Here is a 14,831-nt window from a genome sequence, read left to right on the forward strand (position 1 = left end):
TACTCGTACAGCAGACTTTGTCGGAGCATCAAAAATGTTAGGCAATGTGGAAACAGTGTGGTAAATCCTAGTACCACACTGCTAGTGAACCCTTTGACCCTTAAAGCTGGAATGAACTCGACGAGTTCCCACATTAACTGCTCGGCACTGAACGCTCCACCTTCAACTTTTCCTGCCAGCCGCCTGCAACGCACAATTCAATTAGCCAAAACTAATCCCAGTGCCCAACTCTCTCAGTTTCCGGTACCTATCATCTATCATCTGTAAGCCAGCTCCAAAGGTATCAACTCTCACGCACACTTAGCCAAATGGCAATCACCGGTACTGTGGCACACGGGAAAAAATAGTCAGGTACTTAAAGCGGATAATTAAAAATACAAAAAAAAAGATACATAATTTATATACACAGACAAAGACTGTGATAAATCTGCAATATATTTTATCGAAGCTGTACAATTTTTCTTGATGTGCAAAGCAAAAGTGTAATTCCTTTTTTCGAGTTCCAAGCCCAAAGTAATAGAAAAAAGGACAAACATGCAGACACAGTCAAGTGCTGGGCAAAGTTTTTGCTCCTCCTGAAAAAGTTTACTAGGGAACAGCTACAAATACAAAATGAAGGCTAGAATGAAGCCATCAAAGCAGTCCACTATCCCTGTTCCTTTCTCCGAGCCATTGGCTTTATGCATATTATGTTTTCCCCGCCCCCGCCCCCGCACTCGCCGCCTGATTTCGTGTTAGCCTAGTTCTCATTTTGTTGTTTTGATTCTACCCGCCTAGAAAACATTTTCTACAAATTGAATATCATTTGCAGCAGCTGCGAGCTTTTCCCCTCAGTTTGCCCCTCTCCCGGCCCTTTTCCAGCTTTGTGTAGCGACCTGGGAAAATACTTTAATTACTTTTAGTCATCGGGGGTGCCCCCACCTGCTCTTGGACCCGTTTAACGCCTTTCGTTTGGCAATCAAATTGAAAAGTTCAACTGCAAAAAGGGACCAACACTCTTTTCAATGTCCTGCGCGAGGGAAGGGATACCAACTCGAAGCCCCAAAGGGCGAGCCGACCACCCCCACTCCATACAATTCACTCGAGCCGGAACGTTGTCGAAATATTAACAAGTTGGGCACAAATATTCAAGAGGTTTGGGCTGGGTGGTTTCGTTGAAGGACCCTCCTTCCTGTCGATGTTATCCCCCACTGCACTTGACAGGAGACACGTGTAAAAAAGGTAACCCCAAGCCAGGTGTGGAGTTGGGGTATGTAAGGGTTCTCATTTGGGTGCCACTTGGCCTTTGGCAACATGCAAGCGCAGGGGTGAAAGGTCCTTGTCCGTGCCCGTTACATTTACATGTTCCTTTCGATGGGAAATGGTATTTGAACATCCAGAAAATGTACGAAATTCACTCTTTACACTACGAACTTTGTCACTCCGAATAAATTCGACCCTTTCACCACAAGATATTTTCGAAAATTGGCACAGCAGGTGCATGCTACGGAAAATGCATATACAGAATGAAAATCAGTGCCATATACATTTACAATTTATATGTTGAACCAAGTATACGACTTATTCACAGTAGTGAAATTTTAATGGGTTTGCACAACTGTGGCTAAGTCCACTTAAAGTTGGAAATTATACTCTTCGGCAGTATTGTTTTTCTAGCACACTTAACACACTTCAATTTACTTTCCGGAGCAGTGCTCCTAAATAAATAGATGCACAAAATGCACAAAATACGTTTAGCATAACAAATTGAATTGATTTCCCCCAGCGAGTGTCATTGATGGACTAACAAACACACATACACACGCACAGCAAGGATAATAGAAATGGGCCGGAAGTTGCCGGCAAAGATCTGTAGTCATCAATAAACCATAATCAGCTTAGCAAACTGGACATCAAACTGCCAGGGAATTGCGATGTGACATTAGCAGTGAACAAAGAGTTTGTTTCACTTCTCGACGGGCCAACGGGGCGCATTAAAGTTGCGCATACGCCTCGTGTGGCATACGCAATGCAATTAAAGCAGGGTTATATAAATGGCAATCGTTGTTTTGTCAACATCGTCATTCCCCCCTATCATCATCGTGGCATCATAGGTGGGGTGTACCCTTTAAGAATATGCTAATTTCCGAGTTCTATGCAAGCTCTCTAGCAAGAGAGGTGACTCAATAGCTGGAGCGAGTGAATGAGCAGCTGAATGAATTTCAAGCACGGTTCTTGCTCCCTGGCTTAATATGCCAAGCGATAACATTTGAGGAGGGTGTTCCACGGTCTGGTATCTTGGGCACTGGGCTGCGGAGGGAGGATTGGGCTGGAGGAGGGCCCTCACAAGCATAAACTGGGAATGCCAATGGCACACTTTCAGGCCCTCCGTCTGCCAGACCATGTGTGAATGTTGATGCGTGTGCAGCCGCCTGTACTGTGGGTATAAGTACCCATACAGACAGTAACAGATAACATCAAGGCAGCCACGCTAATTGTTGTTGCTTTGTTGACTTTGCCATCGCTGATAGAGGTGACAGCGTGAGTCACGGCGATCACTAGTTTGGACTTGAGTTTGGAAATTTATTTGAAATATAAGTACTTTAAAACAAATGTCATAAATTTGACGTGCCGCTTCATCTACTCTCTTTTGGCTGGAAAGTGTGCGATGTGCTTTTCAAGTTTACATGCGTTTTGTCATTCCCTTTCGCTTTGCACACCTGTCGAATGTCAACCTTTATCACTCTTCGCCCATTCTCGTCCCATTCTCATCAATCACATTCGAAACGAACCAGCCAGCAACCCACCCGCCAGCAACACCACCCTCATTTTCCACCTGTTTGTCACCTGCCGCCGGTTTGCTCCTCGGGCAAATGGAACGTGACCATTTGACCAACGTGCCGAGCATTGGGACTCAACAAAATGCGTTAAGAGAGTGGGGATAAAGGGTTAGGCGGGGAATCCGATGTTCTTAACGGTTATTGCGTTTTAAGACAGCAAACAGTTCTCGGCTGCCATAAATTCATTGAAAGTGCCTCCGGCTCATATTTCAAGATTAAGCCCAAGGAGAATTTGAAAACTTTTCAGTTGCCCAGAGACGCACTGCCGCTCGACTATTTCCTGGAATATTTATCAGCTCCGGAGGCATTAAATGGCAAGTGCTTAACACAAATCCAGAACTTTTCCCACTCCATGGACAATATTTCCAAAAGATTTACTATTTTAATATTTCGTTTGGCGCCACAACAAATCGGAGAAATAAAATCTTATGGCCAGTTGAAAATTTCTCTCGCTTTTAAAATGGAAGTTCCGGAAATATGGAAAGGGGACAGATGTTTTGGGCAATTATTTTTCAACACAGTAAAAAAATTATAAGAAGCCATTTCCTATTATTAAATTACTATATTTATTCCGCATTTGATTTAATAATACAATCACTATCACATAGTTTAAAGTACATTCATTTCTTTGTTCGGTTTCAAAGGAATTCGTAATCATTGACATAAAATAATATCTAAGTGCTATAATTGTTCGTTGATAAGTGAAACGCAGCCACTTGGCAACACATATTGATAATTTTGCCCTGTGCCGATACCAATTCAACCAACAGCGATACAAGGGAAATTGATTTGCAACTAGAATAGAGAAAAACCAACCAGCTCACCTGCCGCAAAAAGGAAAACATTTACTTTCGAGATCAGCAATCGGGAGCCTCAAGATTGAGGACAAACCATATGTACATTATTGAGAAGCAGCCAAAAATGTTTTTCCATCCCGGAAGCGGTGGCAGAGGATAGGAAAACCCAAATCAGAATTCATTTTCCACCTGCCAGTGGAGATGGGTGTTGTGCTAAAAACTGGGCCAGCAAAAAAGAGGGCGATGGAAGTTCGGTTTCAATTTGTTGGAAAATAGAAAATTGCATAATTGAGGGATTCTTCGCTGTGGGAGTCGCAAAAGCTAAAAAATAGGAACAAAAACGTAAAAACACAGCAACTGTGGTTGGGCGCCTCCTGCAGCTCTGATGGAAATTCCCATTTCCACTTTTCCCCGCCCGCAACTGCAACTTCCGCCCTTTATTTCTCGCTTTTGTTTCGGCATTGTTTGTGAAATATTGGTCAGCGGTTTTAACTCTGCCATTTCTTTTCCTCCCCCTCTTCATCTTGCAGGATTTTTACCCAGCAACGTTATTATGGTTGCCTGCAACGTGAAATATTTGACAACAGTTTCGGGGTTTTGCATTAAATTACGTAATGTTTTGGAAAAGGAACTTCATCAAGCTGTTCGGCGCAGTTGAGGGCATAAATCAAACGGAAAAACCGGGAGAAACTCAGCCATTTCACGCGGAGGCGCGACTTTCGTGAAAAGCTTCGCTTCAGGGCAGCTTCATCATCATTTAACGCTCAGTGGTCGTCATCTGTCAAGAATGCGGATTGCCGCGACTTGCTCAGTTCACAATATATCTTTCACTTTAGCTAGGCTTCAGTTCAAGGTCACCTTGATGGGTGGCTTAAAATCGAAAATTCGCAAAAGAATTTTCTCTGAACAAAACATGGACACAAGGTACGTAGAATATTTTTAAAATAGCTAAACTTTATATTAAGTATTTTTCCAGACCCCCTTAAGGCCGGAGCCACCGACTCCCGTCCCTTTGTCCGCTCTTTCGATTTAATGAAGCGCATTTCCCTGGCGCAAACTTTGAACTTGAGGCAAACAATGTTCATTATGGACCCATGGAAAACTCAACTCAATCCAACGGGGAGAGAGCAAATGAGATGGGGCAAGGCGGGAAACCCCCTCGATGGGCGCAGACAAAGGCACATAAATTATTAGATGAGGCAAAAGCGTTGCTAAAGACTTTTTATTTGACTTGAAGTTTCCTTTGGCTCATTTCACTTCTTGTCTGCTGCTTATTCGTTTTTTCTTTGTTGCCATTGTGATTTCTGGCTTCTAGTGACCACTTCATTTTTATCATATTTTTTCTCCCCACTTTCATAGCTAGCAACTTTACCCTATCATCTGTTTTCTTCTTTCTGTTCTTACTTGTTTTTCACTCCAGTTTCTTGTACGGTTCTTTTTATGGTTCTTATGCCAAGGCTTAGACTTGTTTGTCAATTTGGCCAGCCAATGTGTTACCCATTAGAAATATACCCCCTTTAAGCGCCCCCTTACCGTACATTAATGGATGTTCTGAGTTTTTCCCACTTCTGTTTCAATTTTGACGCACATAAGAAGAAATACAAAGCGCGAATAGCAAAAAATAATCTGAAAAGTACCAAAACTTGCTTGGGACTTAAGGCGAATTCCATTAACTAATTGCTATTACACACATACAGAGAGATTTACTGAATTCTAAATTGATTCATCATCAGTAAACAACACTTAAATTAAAAAAAAAAAATAAAATAAAATTAAGTTTGAAACATTTTGTAGATAAGGGCATTGCATATATTCGTCCTGGTGATTTTCACAATGCATTTCTCACAGTGTAAAAAGCGACTGGAGATTCTCCTCCCATATGGAAACCCTAAGAGCATTTCTCTTTCTGTTTCTATAATTCTTCCTTCTCTCAACCAAGAAAAAAAGTTTATTTCAAGCGCAATTATTTCGCTTAATTGTGTTTCTGTGTCTACTACACTTCACTTATTCTCCATCCCTGTCTCTCCTTACATCTTCCATTTCGAGTTTGTCAACAGTTTCGTCACGCTTGTGGCTCCTTTTCTCTTTACATCTCTTTGCGGCCTGCCTGCCATAATAATTTTAATAATTTCGTCATGTCTCCCTCAATTAAAGTCAGTTTAGTGTTATGCGGTTTACGCTCCGCCCAGAATTTCTCCGCCCGCAAGGGCGCAGGGGATTTCGTCACTCATTAATTATGCTCGGTGCCGGCCGAGTTCTCGCAGTTTATGCAAATTACTTTAGGGTTAATCATTATTTTTTGTTTATTTTAATTATTTTGTCAACTGCTGCGGCGGACGACCCTACAGCATCCAGGTCCTTATCATTATTATGATTCTGCTGACTGCTGATGGTAGCTATGGTGGAAGCTATGAGTGGATGCGGTTTTCCTTGAGAGATGAATTTGAAATTTTCTAATTAGTGCCGTAGCTGCTACGCAACTTGAGATTATTACGAATCGGTGGCTTAAGACATCTGCGTGCTCTCGAAATTGCAATCAGCACAAAAACCAAATTTACTACTTTTAATTTTTTGGCTTTGAGCGGTGGTTTATGCACTTTCCCAGGAGCCACAAACAAGTAGTGCCTTTTGCCCACCGTAAATTGGAATTACACATTTTAATGGGAATTAGTTTGGGCTGAAAACTTTTCGGACTCCCGCGCGGCAACTTTCGCCGGCTAATGGAATTATGCAGAACAACAAAAACAGGGAAAAGCAAGTCAACTTTGGACGGCGATTACCACCAGAGTGCGGTACTACGGATCTGACCCACCCGCCACTTGTTAAGCAGCTCATTTTCCTCGCATAATTCTACAAGTTTTTAATCATCTCTCGCTGACCGCAGGGAGTGCAACTTTTTCAAGTGGCAAAAATTGAATGCAAATGCAAATTTAGCTGCCAATGATTTCATCTCAAGTTGTTCGCAACAAACAAATGTCACTTGCCTGGGGATTATTATTTTTAGACACTGCACCGAGACAATCCGTGCATATCATTTAAATAGAAAATAAATTAAATAAATGGCTTCGTTAATTCAACAACTAAATAATTGTTCACTTATAATGAAACTAATTAGAGATATAAAGTGGTAAACTATTCATTATTATTTTGAAGTATGCATTCTTTTTCGTTCTGTGTACCAGGCCATTGAACTCTGAGAAATGCCAGGGGCAAGAAAGAAAAAGGGGGCGGTCCACATTCATCGCGACATCGATAGGTCTCTTTTTCATCTTTCAGCTTGACTTTAAGTTTCAATTTCATTTGTTGTTGATTTTTTTTTTTTTTTTGCTGCCACTGCAACTTTGCAACTCTGTGGCGATTGCGAAATGGGAGTGTGCGTGTGTGTCCGTGTAGGCTTGTGCCACGCCCACTAAGCTCAAGTTTATGACGGCATGCCTGAAATATTCGCCCGTTTTATTTCTGCCTCAATTTATTCTTACTTAGCTTCTTATATAAGTTGGATGTTTGGACGCCGCTGATGATGATTTTAATATGGCAAACTCTGACGTTGCAAAGTTTAGCGGGGCCAAGGAGCGGCAAGAAGAGGAAGAAGTTATAATGAAGGACAAAGTTTTTGGCAGCCCCACACACACACACACACACTCAAGGCCATACATATGCACATGTGCATGCACATACTCGTATGTACATATGTATATCCACACCAAGTACATAGCAACTTAGAAATGGATAACTGCTGGAGAGCCATAGAAGGAAGCCCTGCTAAATCCTTTACGAAATTGGCCAAATAACGAGCTTGAAATGCTGTAAACACTTCCCCCTCTCCGCGTTTCCCCACCTAACTGGCATACATCCAATTGATGGCTCTGCGCCCAAGACTTTTCCATCGGATAAAACGAAGAGTGAGTGAAGTAGCTGCTGCTGCTGCTGCTGCTACTCAATATTCAAGGAAAATGTCAAACGGAAATGAGCAAGGAAATGAAGAGAAAAACTAAAGAAACCACAGGGTGGCAGGAATCGCCACTCCGTCTCCTTCTCCTTCGACTGGGGGGCATTTGGAGCAAGATGAATGGTGACATTTAGACGTTGCACAGGCTCCAGGGTCAAACACAAGATCATAGGGATTGCAGAGGAAAAACTCCAATCTTCTTGAAGTATTTAAAAATAAAAGCTTGTTTATACTATTCGTTGTTCAAGAACATGAGTAATCAAGTTATAGTAATCTATTAATAGCGACAAGGTTGGTTATTCACGATCGATCATAGATCAGGTTACTAATAAAAAAAAATATTTGCAAATTTAAATGAGAGCACATTTTCTCTCAGTGCAGCTAGGGAAGATAGGAACACTAAGGCGCACTAGGAGAAAGAACAGCGGGGGAAATTAGCCAGGAGCAGCTGCCACTTCCTATGCTTCGCAACGCCAAAGACAAGGCCTGGTGTCTTCTCCTTTTCCTGGACAAGTGACAAGTTCCAAAACAGGAAAACTCAGGAAAGCGCATTCGCCCACGGTCACGCCCACAACAGCCAAGTGTCTGCCTACGACTGACCCTTTCTCAACATTTTCCCAACCCATTTTCCCGACCCACGCCCAACGCCACCCAGAAAACACCACTTTAAGCACGGCCAATGGAAGCCAAAAATATATATTCCGATTTAGAGACGGATTCTCCTTTATTTTGCGCTTTTTTTATTTTCTTATTTGACTTCGGGGACGTCTGCTGATGTCGGACGAGGGACCTGTGTAATATTGCTGATATGTTTTAAAACGAAAGGATATGAAAGGGAGCAGGAGGACAGGAGGAGCAGGGATGTGGCTTCCCCAACAGACAGTCCCAATATTTGCACAACTGGGATTTTTCGGTATTGCGGGGAACGAAGAGCACAAAAAAGGGGCGAATTTAGGGTTCCCTGGAGTTGGGTTTTTATTTAAATTTCGTGCATTTGAGTTGATTTGGCGAGTGGATTAGTTTAGGCATGAAAGGATCCCAGATAAATACGGGGAATGGAGCAGAGGGTTGTCCGTCTGGCCTGCTAACCCTGCTGGGATTTTCCCGTGAAAAACATAGGGAAACAGAGGGAAACTGGTGGGTAGCAGTGGGAATAGGGAGTCGGAACACGTGTCCCTGTTGGCACTGTCACTGCTAATTGCAGCAAATTGTAACTATTCCTGTTCCTATTCCTGATCCGGTTTCCTAATTCACCCGGACACCATTTACCATGTTAACGCAACTTAATTAAGGTGCCTTTCACATCCACCCACACACCCAAACAGCCCAATTGAAAATGGCAATCGTAATCACAAGTGGGCAACTTGGTTATTAGAATGTGTGCCACAATATCAAATGGGTAGTATAGAAAAGAAAACAGATCTCAACTGATTTTATCGTTTATGCAGTGTGTCACTTATTAGAGAAACAAAAACGTTAAATCTATTTTGATTAGATCTCTTTTAACAGGAATAAGTCAACTATTTATAGAATCCCTGAGTTATGAGTTGAGTTATGTTTCGAATAAATTGGTCTGTTCTTAACTCGACAAAAATAAATTTATAACTATAACTATTGTTATAAGTATTGTAGCATTAAACAAGCTTTATCTAGTGAGATTTCAATGTGTGTTTTATTAATCGTTTGTCTAAACTATCAGTACGAATTAATAATGCACGATAATGATTTTATAATACCCCATATTTACGGCTCCATTTGTTCTCGGTGTGGTCATCAATATCTGCTTATGTCCGCAAGTCAGTGAACAGGCTAATGAGCGAACATGGGATACATTCTGCTATAGTATCCGTTGTTAACTCGATTTCCCTGGCCAACATCGACCAATTGTTGTTGCAATATTTGCTTTTGCTCAAGGGGCGGGCGGGTGGTGTAATAATAGCTGCAGAAGGGTTAAAGAGAGAGAGGGAGAATTGTTGGACTGTGATAGAATGCAGCCGCAAGCCTACACAGCATTGCGTTGCATTGAAACTGCCCTTCTAAATACCCCCAGCGTTACTCATTTTTCACCCACAACATTTCCCAGCAATGCTGCCCGCTTTTCCGCTTATCCCCATAGTCCTCCTTCTCCCTTCCTCCTTTCCCGCCCCCTTGGCAGTCCGTAGAAGACGTGCAAATTATTGCCACGGCGGAATTGGGTCAACATGGCGACCCTTTGCACCGCCTGACTTTCCCATTCCGCAGCCCCCGCTAACAACCCAATCGTCACTTGTTTTGTTATGGCGCTTTGTTGTTGCTAAATTAAGGGTTGCCATCGCCACCCAACTTTGTCTACATGCCCACACTGGGAGAAACAGCTTAACAATTGGAAAAAGTTCCCGGTTGATTACAGCACAAGTATCTAATCTAAAAGTACCAATCTAAAAACAACTGAAAAGAGTTTCTTATCGTGATTTAATTGATTAAAAAATACTACATTTTTGCCATTCATTTAATATTCCTTCAGTGTAGATTTGTTTTTCCTGTTCTAGGAAAAGTTCTGCGTTCTGTGCGTTTCGCCATTTAACATTTAAATGCGGCGAAGGCGTTGAAAGTGTCTCCCTGCTGTTTTGCTGGCTTGCCTGTTTGCCTGTTTGGCTGTTTGCCTTCCGCCCATTTCGCGGTGGGCGTGTCAAGATCCATTTGCATATTACCCCCCCCAGGAGCCACCAGAATCCAGAGGATCTCTGGGCATTTGCTTTGACTGTAGCTGCAGCCGATGCGAATCGCGGGGTGAACCCTTTGACATTTTCTATTTTCCTTGGCTGTTGTTTTCGGCATTGTTTTTACCCGTCGCCTAGTTCAAGGCAAACATTTTTCGGCTAGTCTTGGTTTCCTTTAGCCCTGCACTTTTTCATCGTTTCTTTGCTTTTCCCCCACTTTTTGCTTCGTGGTCTGGACCGACAAAATTGTTGGACTTTTAGCGCAAATGATTTGGCTGTGAGTTTGGTTTTTGCGTGGCACAGAATTCTGGAATTTCAAAGAGTTTTAGCAGAAACAATGACAACATTTTCGGCAAACAGAAGGAGTGGGGTGATGGGAGGGGTTATGGAACTGAGCTTTATGTTTAGCAGCAGAGCAAACTGCAATTGCAATTGCAATTTGTGTGAAAACCGAAACCAAACAAGCAGCAAATCAGCAAACATAAACACACACTGTCAGACAGACAAAACGCATTGGGCCACGCCCACTCACCCTCGCACACACACATGCGTTGGCGACGTGACCTCCTTAAGCGCCCACCGCCCTCCGCCACCACCCCTTGCCACGCCCCTTGCCCCATCACTTTGCTGCTACAAATTCACTCCACTTCGTTCTTTTCTCTAGTAATTTTCTCAAAACCTTCCTACATCCCTCCTCCAACCAAAAAATAAAAAAAAACACCACCCACTCTAGATGAGAGCTTTGCGCCAATTTTTTCATGTTTTCATGCGTGTTGCGTGCACAACAATAACAACAGGGGAGAAACAAAATAAAGAGCCAGCAACAACAATGACGAGGATGATTGTTAAAGTGTGGCAACAACAACTACAATGGATGGCGAAGTCAAGTGCCTGGCAAAGGCAATCACACACACACACACACACACAGAGAGTTACGAAGGCACACGCATAAAATATGTATGCGTCTATGCACTAGTATTTGTGCCAGTTTTCATTGCATAACGCTAGGTAACCTGGCACTTCTCCTTTTGTGCTGCGTGAAAAGCCCAGAGTTCACTATTTTCATATTTCTGTTATTTTCTTTTACTCACTTGCGCCTCGCTCTCGAATTTCCGGTAATGAAAACCCCGTGCAACAGCGGCACCTTCCCCTTAAACTAAAGTTTTTCCTATCCTTAGTTTTTCCCTCCCGCCGTGACAGGTGCCATTTATACTCCTAGGAGTTTTCCTCCACGGGAATGGAAATTAAAAACATTGCAACAACTTTTTGTATAGCATATAAAAACATGCATACAATAAATACAAATAAAATATACAAACTTATTCCAAGTATTTCTCGAGACGATTGAATTTAGGTGAAATCACGATGGATGTGACTAATTACACTTTATTAAAAATAATCTTGAAACAAGCACGTAATATTAAAAATGAGTCAACTTAAATCTTTAAAACTCACAAAAAACGAAAACATATTTTGTCATCTCCCTTCGTTAAATTGAATACCCAAATTTGCATATGAATCGGTTCAAAGGTCACGAAACTGAATCACATGAATTTTTAAAGCTCCATCCATTTTCTCCAGCTGAACATTTATTTGCGGTGTTGCACTACATTTTTGGATTATTGTGCCACTAATATGAATCAATGAGCGAGTGGATGGAGGGGGGAGCATATGGGGGAGGTGGAGGAAACAATTTGGAGCAGTGGAAACCCAATTCCATTCCTAATAGCCTGTCAACAGGGCGTATTGCTGTTCATTTCGTTGATATTATTTCTATTGTAAATTGATATCGCGAAACGAGTTGCGAAAAAGAGGGGAAAAGCTGATTGCTCGATGTATAATTATGGTTTAGCCCAAACTTAGTGTAAACAATGCGGAAAACCGAACTGAAACGTTGGAAGTTATACCAGAAACCAATTGAACTTGTCGCTTGTGTAAATTGAATCGAAATGCCATCGCCTCGATTCTAGATGTGTGGCATCATAAATTCCCCTGGCAACCAAATACCTCGATGTGAAAATAAATAAAAACCGAAGTAAAAAGTCGGGGGAGCTACAGCACGAAAGAGTGGAAATTGAATGGCGGATTGAAACCGAAACCATGGGCTTTGGGCTCATGGATGACGCATCTTATGGATGGAACATGGAGAAAAGATACCGAAAGCAGAACGGACCAGACTCTAAAGAACAAAAACCGAGACACAATCAGATGGCAAAATGAGTAGAGGGCCCACAAAACCAGATGTGGGCAAACATAAATAAATAAATAAATAACACATTCGAAACTAATCCCCATAATCAATGCAAGCGCGTGTCTGCTTATCGAATAAATTGAAGTGAGGCAAAATGAATCAAGTCCAATATCAGCCAATGAGCAAGAATGAGCCTAATCTCAACAGGCTTACGGCTTTAGGTTCTAAATGGCTGAGTTTGAGCCAATATTGCGTCACAAAAACACGAACAACAATTAAAATAAGTCAAACCTAAAACTGCACATATTATTTGAAACCAAAGCATTCAAATTAAACAAGTCAAAAATGAACCATTCATGCAGAATTGTGGTGTACATTATAGACTGGTTTCATTGATATCATTCGTCGCTGTCAAACAAAGTAATCAATATGCGAAATCAAATTAATGACCGATTCTGTCTTATTTTCTACAAATGAAGAGCTATATTTTATATAAATTCCACATATCTATGCTCGCCCATTCAATCAAAATACCTTTATTGCATCTCAGATAATTCGTGTATACAAGATTTAGTTGAAGTACAATCAATTTCGTTTCCAATTACAATAATTACGCAATAACTTAGTTTCCAATATCAAAAATGCACGAAATAATTAAATTCCCGTCTTTTATGAGAAATTTCGTCAAAATTAATCGAATGGAAAGCGTTCGAAAAGCTGATGATTTATAGATTTCAGTGGCCAACTAGAACGCAATAAATCCAATTGGGGAAATCCCTCGAATGCAAAGGCATTCCATATGGAAAGTGAGGAACTTAACCCTTGGTCTGCCTATGTACCTACATACATATATTCCCATATAATCCCGCTCCTGGAAACAACAATTGCATTGTGCCACGCCCCCCGCCCAAGGGCAACTTCTCTGGCGTTTCGGGGCATTTGTCATACTTCCCTTCGACGGGCAGCAAAAGTAAACATGGAAGTTGCATGGTATAAAAAGAACGATCCAACAGAGGAGATGGAAAACTAAAATTCCGCATATTTTTGTTCGGAGGGGTGCTGAAAGGGGTGTGGGAGGGGAAGGAATGAGGAGCATGCTGTGGCAAACAGATGTACAAATGAGGGTCTGCAGTGGAGGGTCTGCGGTGGGGAGATCAAGGGGGCACTTGCAATCTTGCACTGGAGCAAAAAACATTCCTCATTTATGATTTAATGCGTTCTACATTCTAACGCAAGAAACATTTTATTACTTATGTGGCTTGGCGGGCATTAATGTTACTCTATATTGAGAAATGTGACTAAACTATAAATGCAAAGATGTCTAGAACTGTCTAGAAATTACACATAATGTTCACAAAATTGAATTTATTGTCCAACAATTATCCAATAAGAACTTTATTCCTTGGGTTTGCGATCCAATGAAGATGTATCGCTAGATGATGTGATGTGTCTGTATTGAACAAAAGACTTCTTGTGTTCGAATTTGCGAACTGTTGTATAATTTTTTCCTGTGCAGACGGAATGCAAGATTGCAGTAAAGGAAACTCTAAAAACTTGCGGATTTTGGGGAAACATTCCAAATCCGAAGAACACACTTTGCATTTTCCTTGCCTTCCGTTCCCTTTACTTTTCTAATAATTTTCCAATTTTTAAGGAGACCTAAAGGCTATTATTCCAACTCACCTTATAGACGTCGCCGTAGGTTCCCGAGCCAATTTTTTGGATGAGTTCGTACTCGTCCTGCGGATTTCGGCGAGAGATGTCCGAGCTGAGCATATTGGCATTGTGGTGGCTGTGGGCGGCGGCCATCTTGGCAGCTTCCGTATCCGTTTGCCGTTGCCGTATCCGCTTCCGCTTTCGGTTTCGGTTCGAGGCGATCGAGTCCTTGTGCTGGATCTCTCCTTACTCGATTGGTATACTCTTAATCTTTGATTGGCACTCTTACTCTTAACGCCGCTTCTTTTTTCGTTTTTGTTTGACTTATTAGCACACGTAGCAGGCAAAATTTAGATACTTTTTTGGATCGAGATGCATTTTGGTCGCTTTGAAATACACACAATTACGTAAGGTTAACTGGACTTTTGCATATTATATTTAAACATAAGCATAAATTTCATTTGAATCAGATTCTGATCAGAGAATTGTGGAGAAACACTCGCGAAACTAGAGAATCGCGATTTATGACGCAGACTAAAAAAAAAGAGAGCGATGAAAACAAAAATCAGCAAATAAAGCAGCAACAACAAATTTGATTAGGGGAAGGGTGGAGAAGGAGGTGGAGAAAGCGCGGGGGTGGGAGCGAGAGGGCAAGTGAACGACGTCTCGTTTTTGTAATCCCCTCTCTTGTTCGCTCTCTCTCTTCCTCAGCATTTATTC

At 41.8% G+C, this 14,831-nt stretch overlaps 1 protein-coding gene across 10 annotated transcripts in view; it reads right to left on the minus strand.

Moving 5' to 3' along the window:
* The window catches only part of LOC6547099 (mitogen-activated protein kinase kinase kinase kinase 5), a 48,147-nt gene that overhangs the window by 32,866 nt on the left and 450 nt on the right, over positions 1–14,831 (minus strand). For 5 of the 10 annotated variants that reach the window (XM_026980086.1, XM_026980084.1, XM_015156693.2 and 2 more), the window contains exon 2: positions 14,139–14,497. In XM_026980086.1, the coding sequence (XP_026835887.1) occupies positions 14,139–14,264 (126 nt within the window). In that variant the 5' untranslated portion in view covers positions 14,265–14,497. Of the gene's footprint in view, positions 1–14,138; positions 14,646–14,831 lie in introns of all 10 variants that reach the window. The other 5 variants (XM_015156692.2, XM_026980083.1, XM_026980085.1 and 2 more) reach the window with 1 other exon arrangement.

The sequence above is a fragment of the Drosophila erecta genome, unplaced genomic scaffold (assembly GCF_003286155.1).
Source record: "Drosophila erecta strain 14021-0224.00,06,07 unplaced genomic scaffold, DereRS2 tig00000092-arrow-pilon, whole genome shotgun sequence".
Taxonomy (NCBI): Eukaryota; Metazoa; Arthropoda; class Insecta; order Diptera; family Drosophilidae; genus Drosophila; species Drosophila erecta.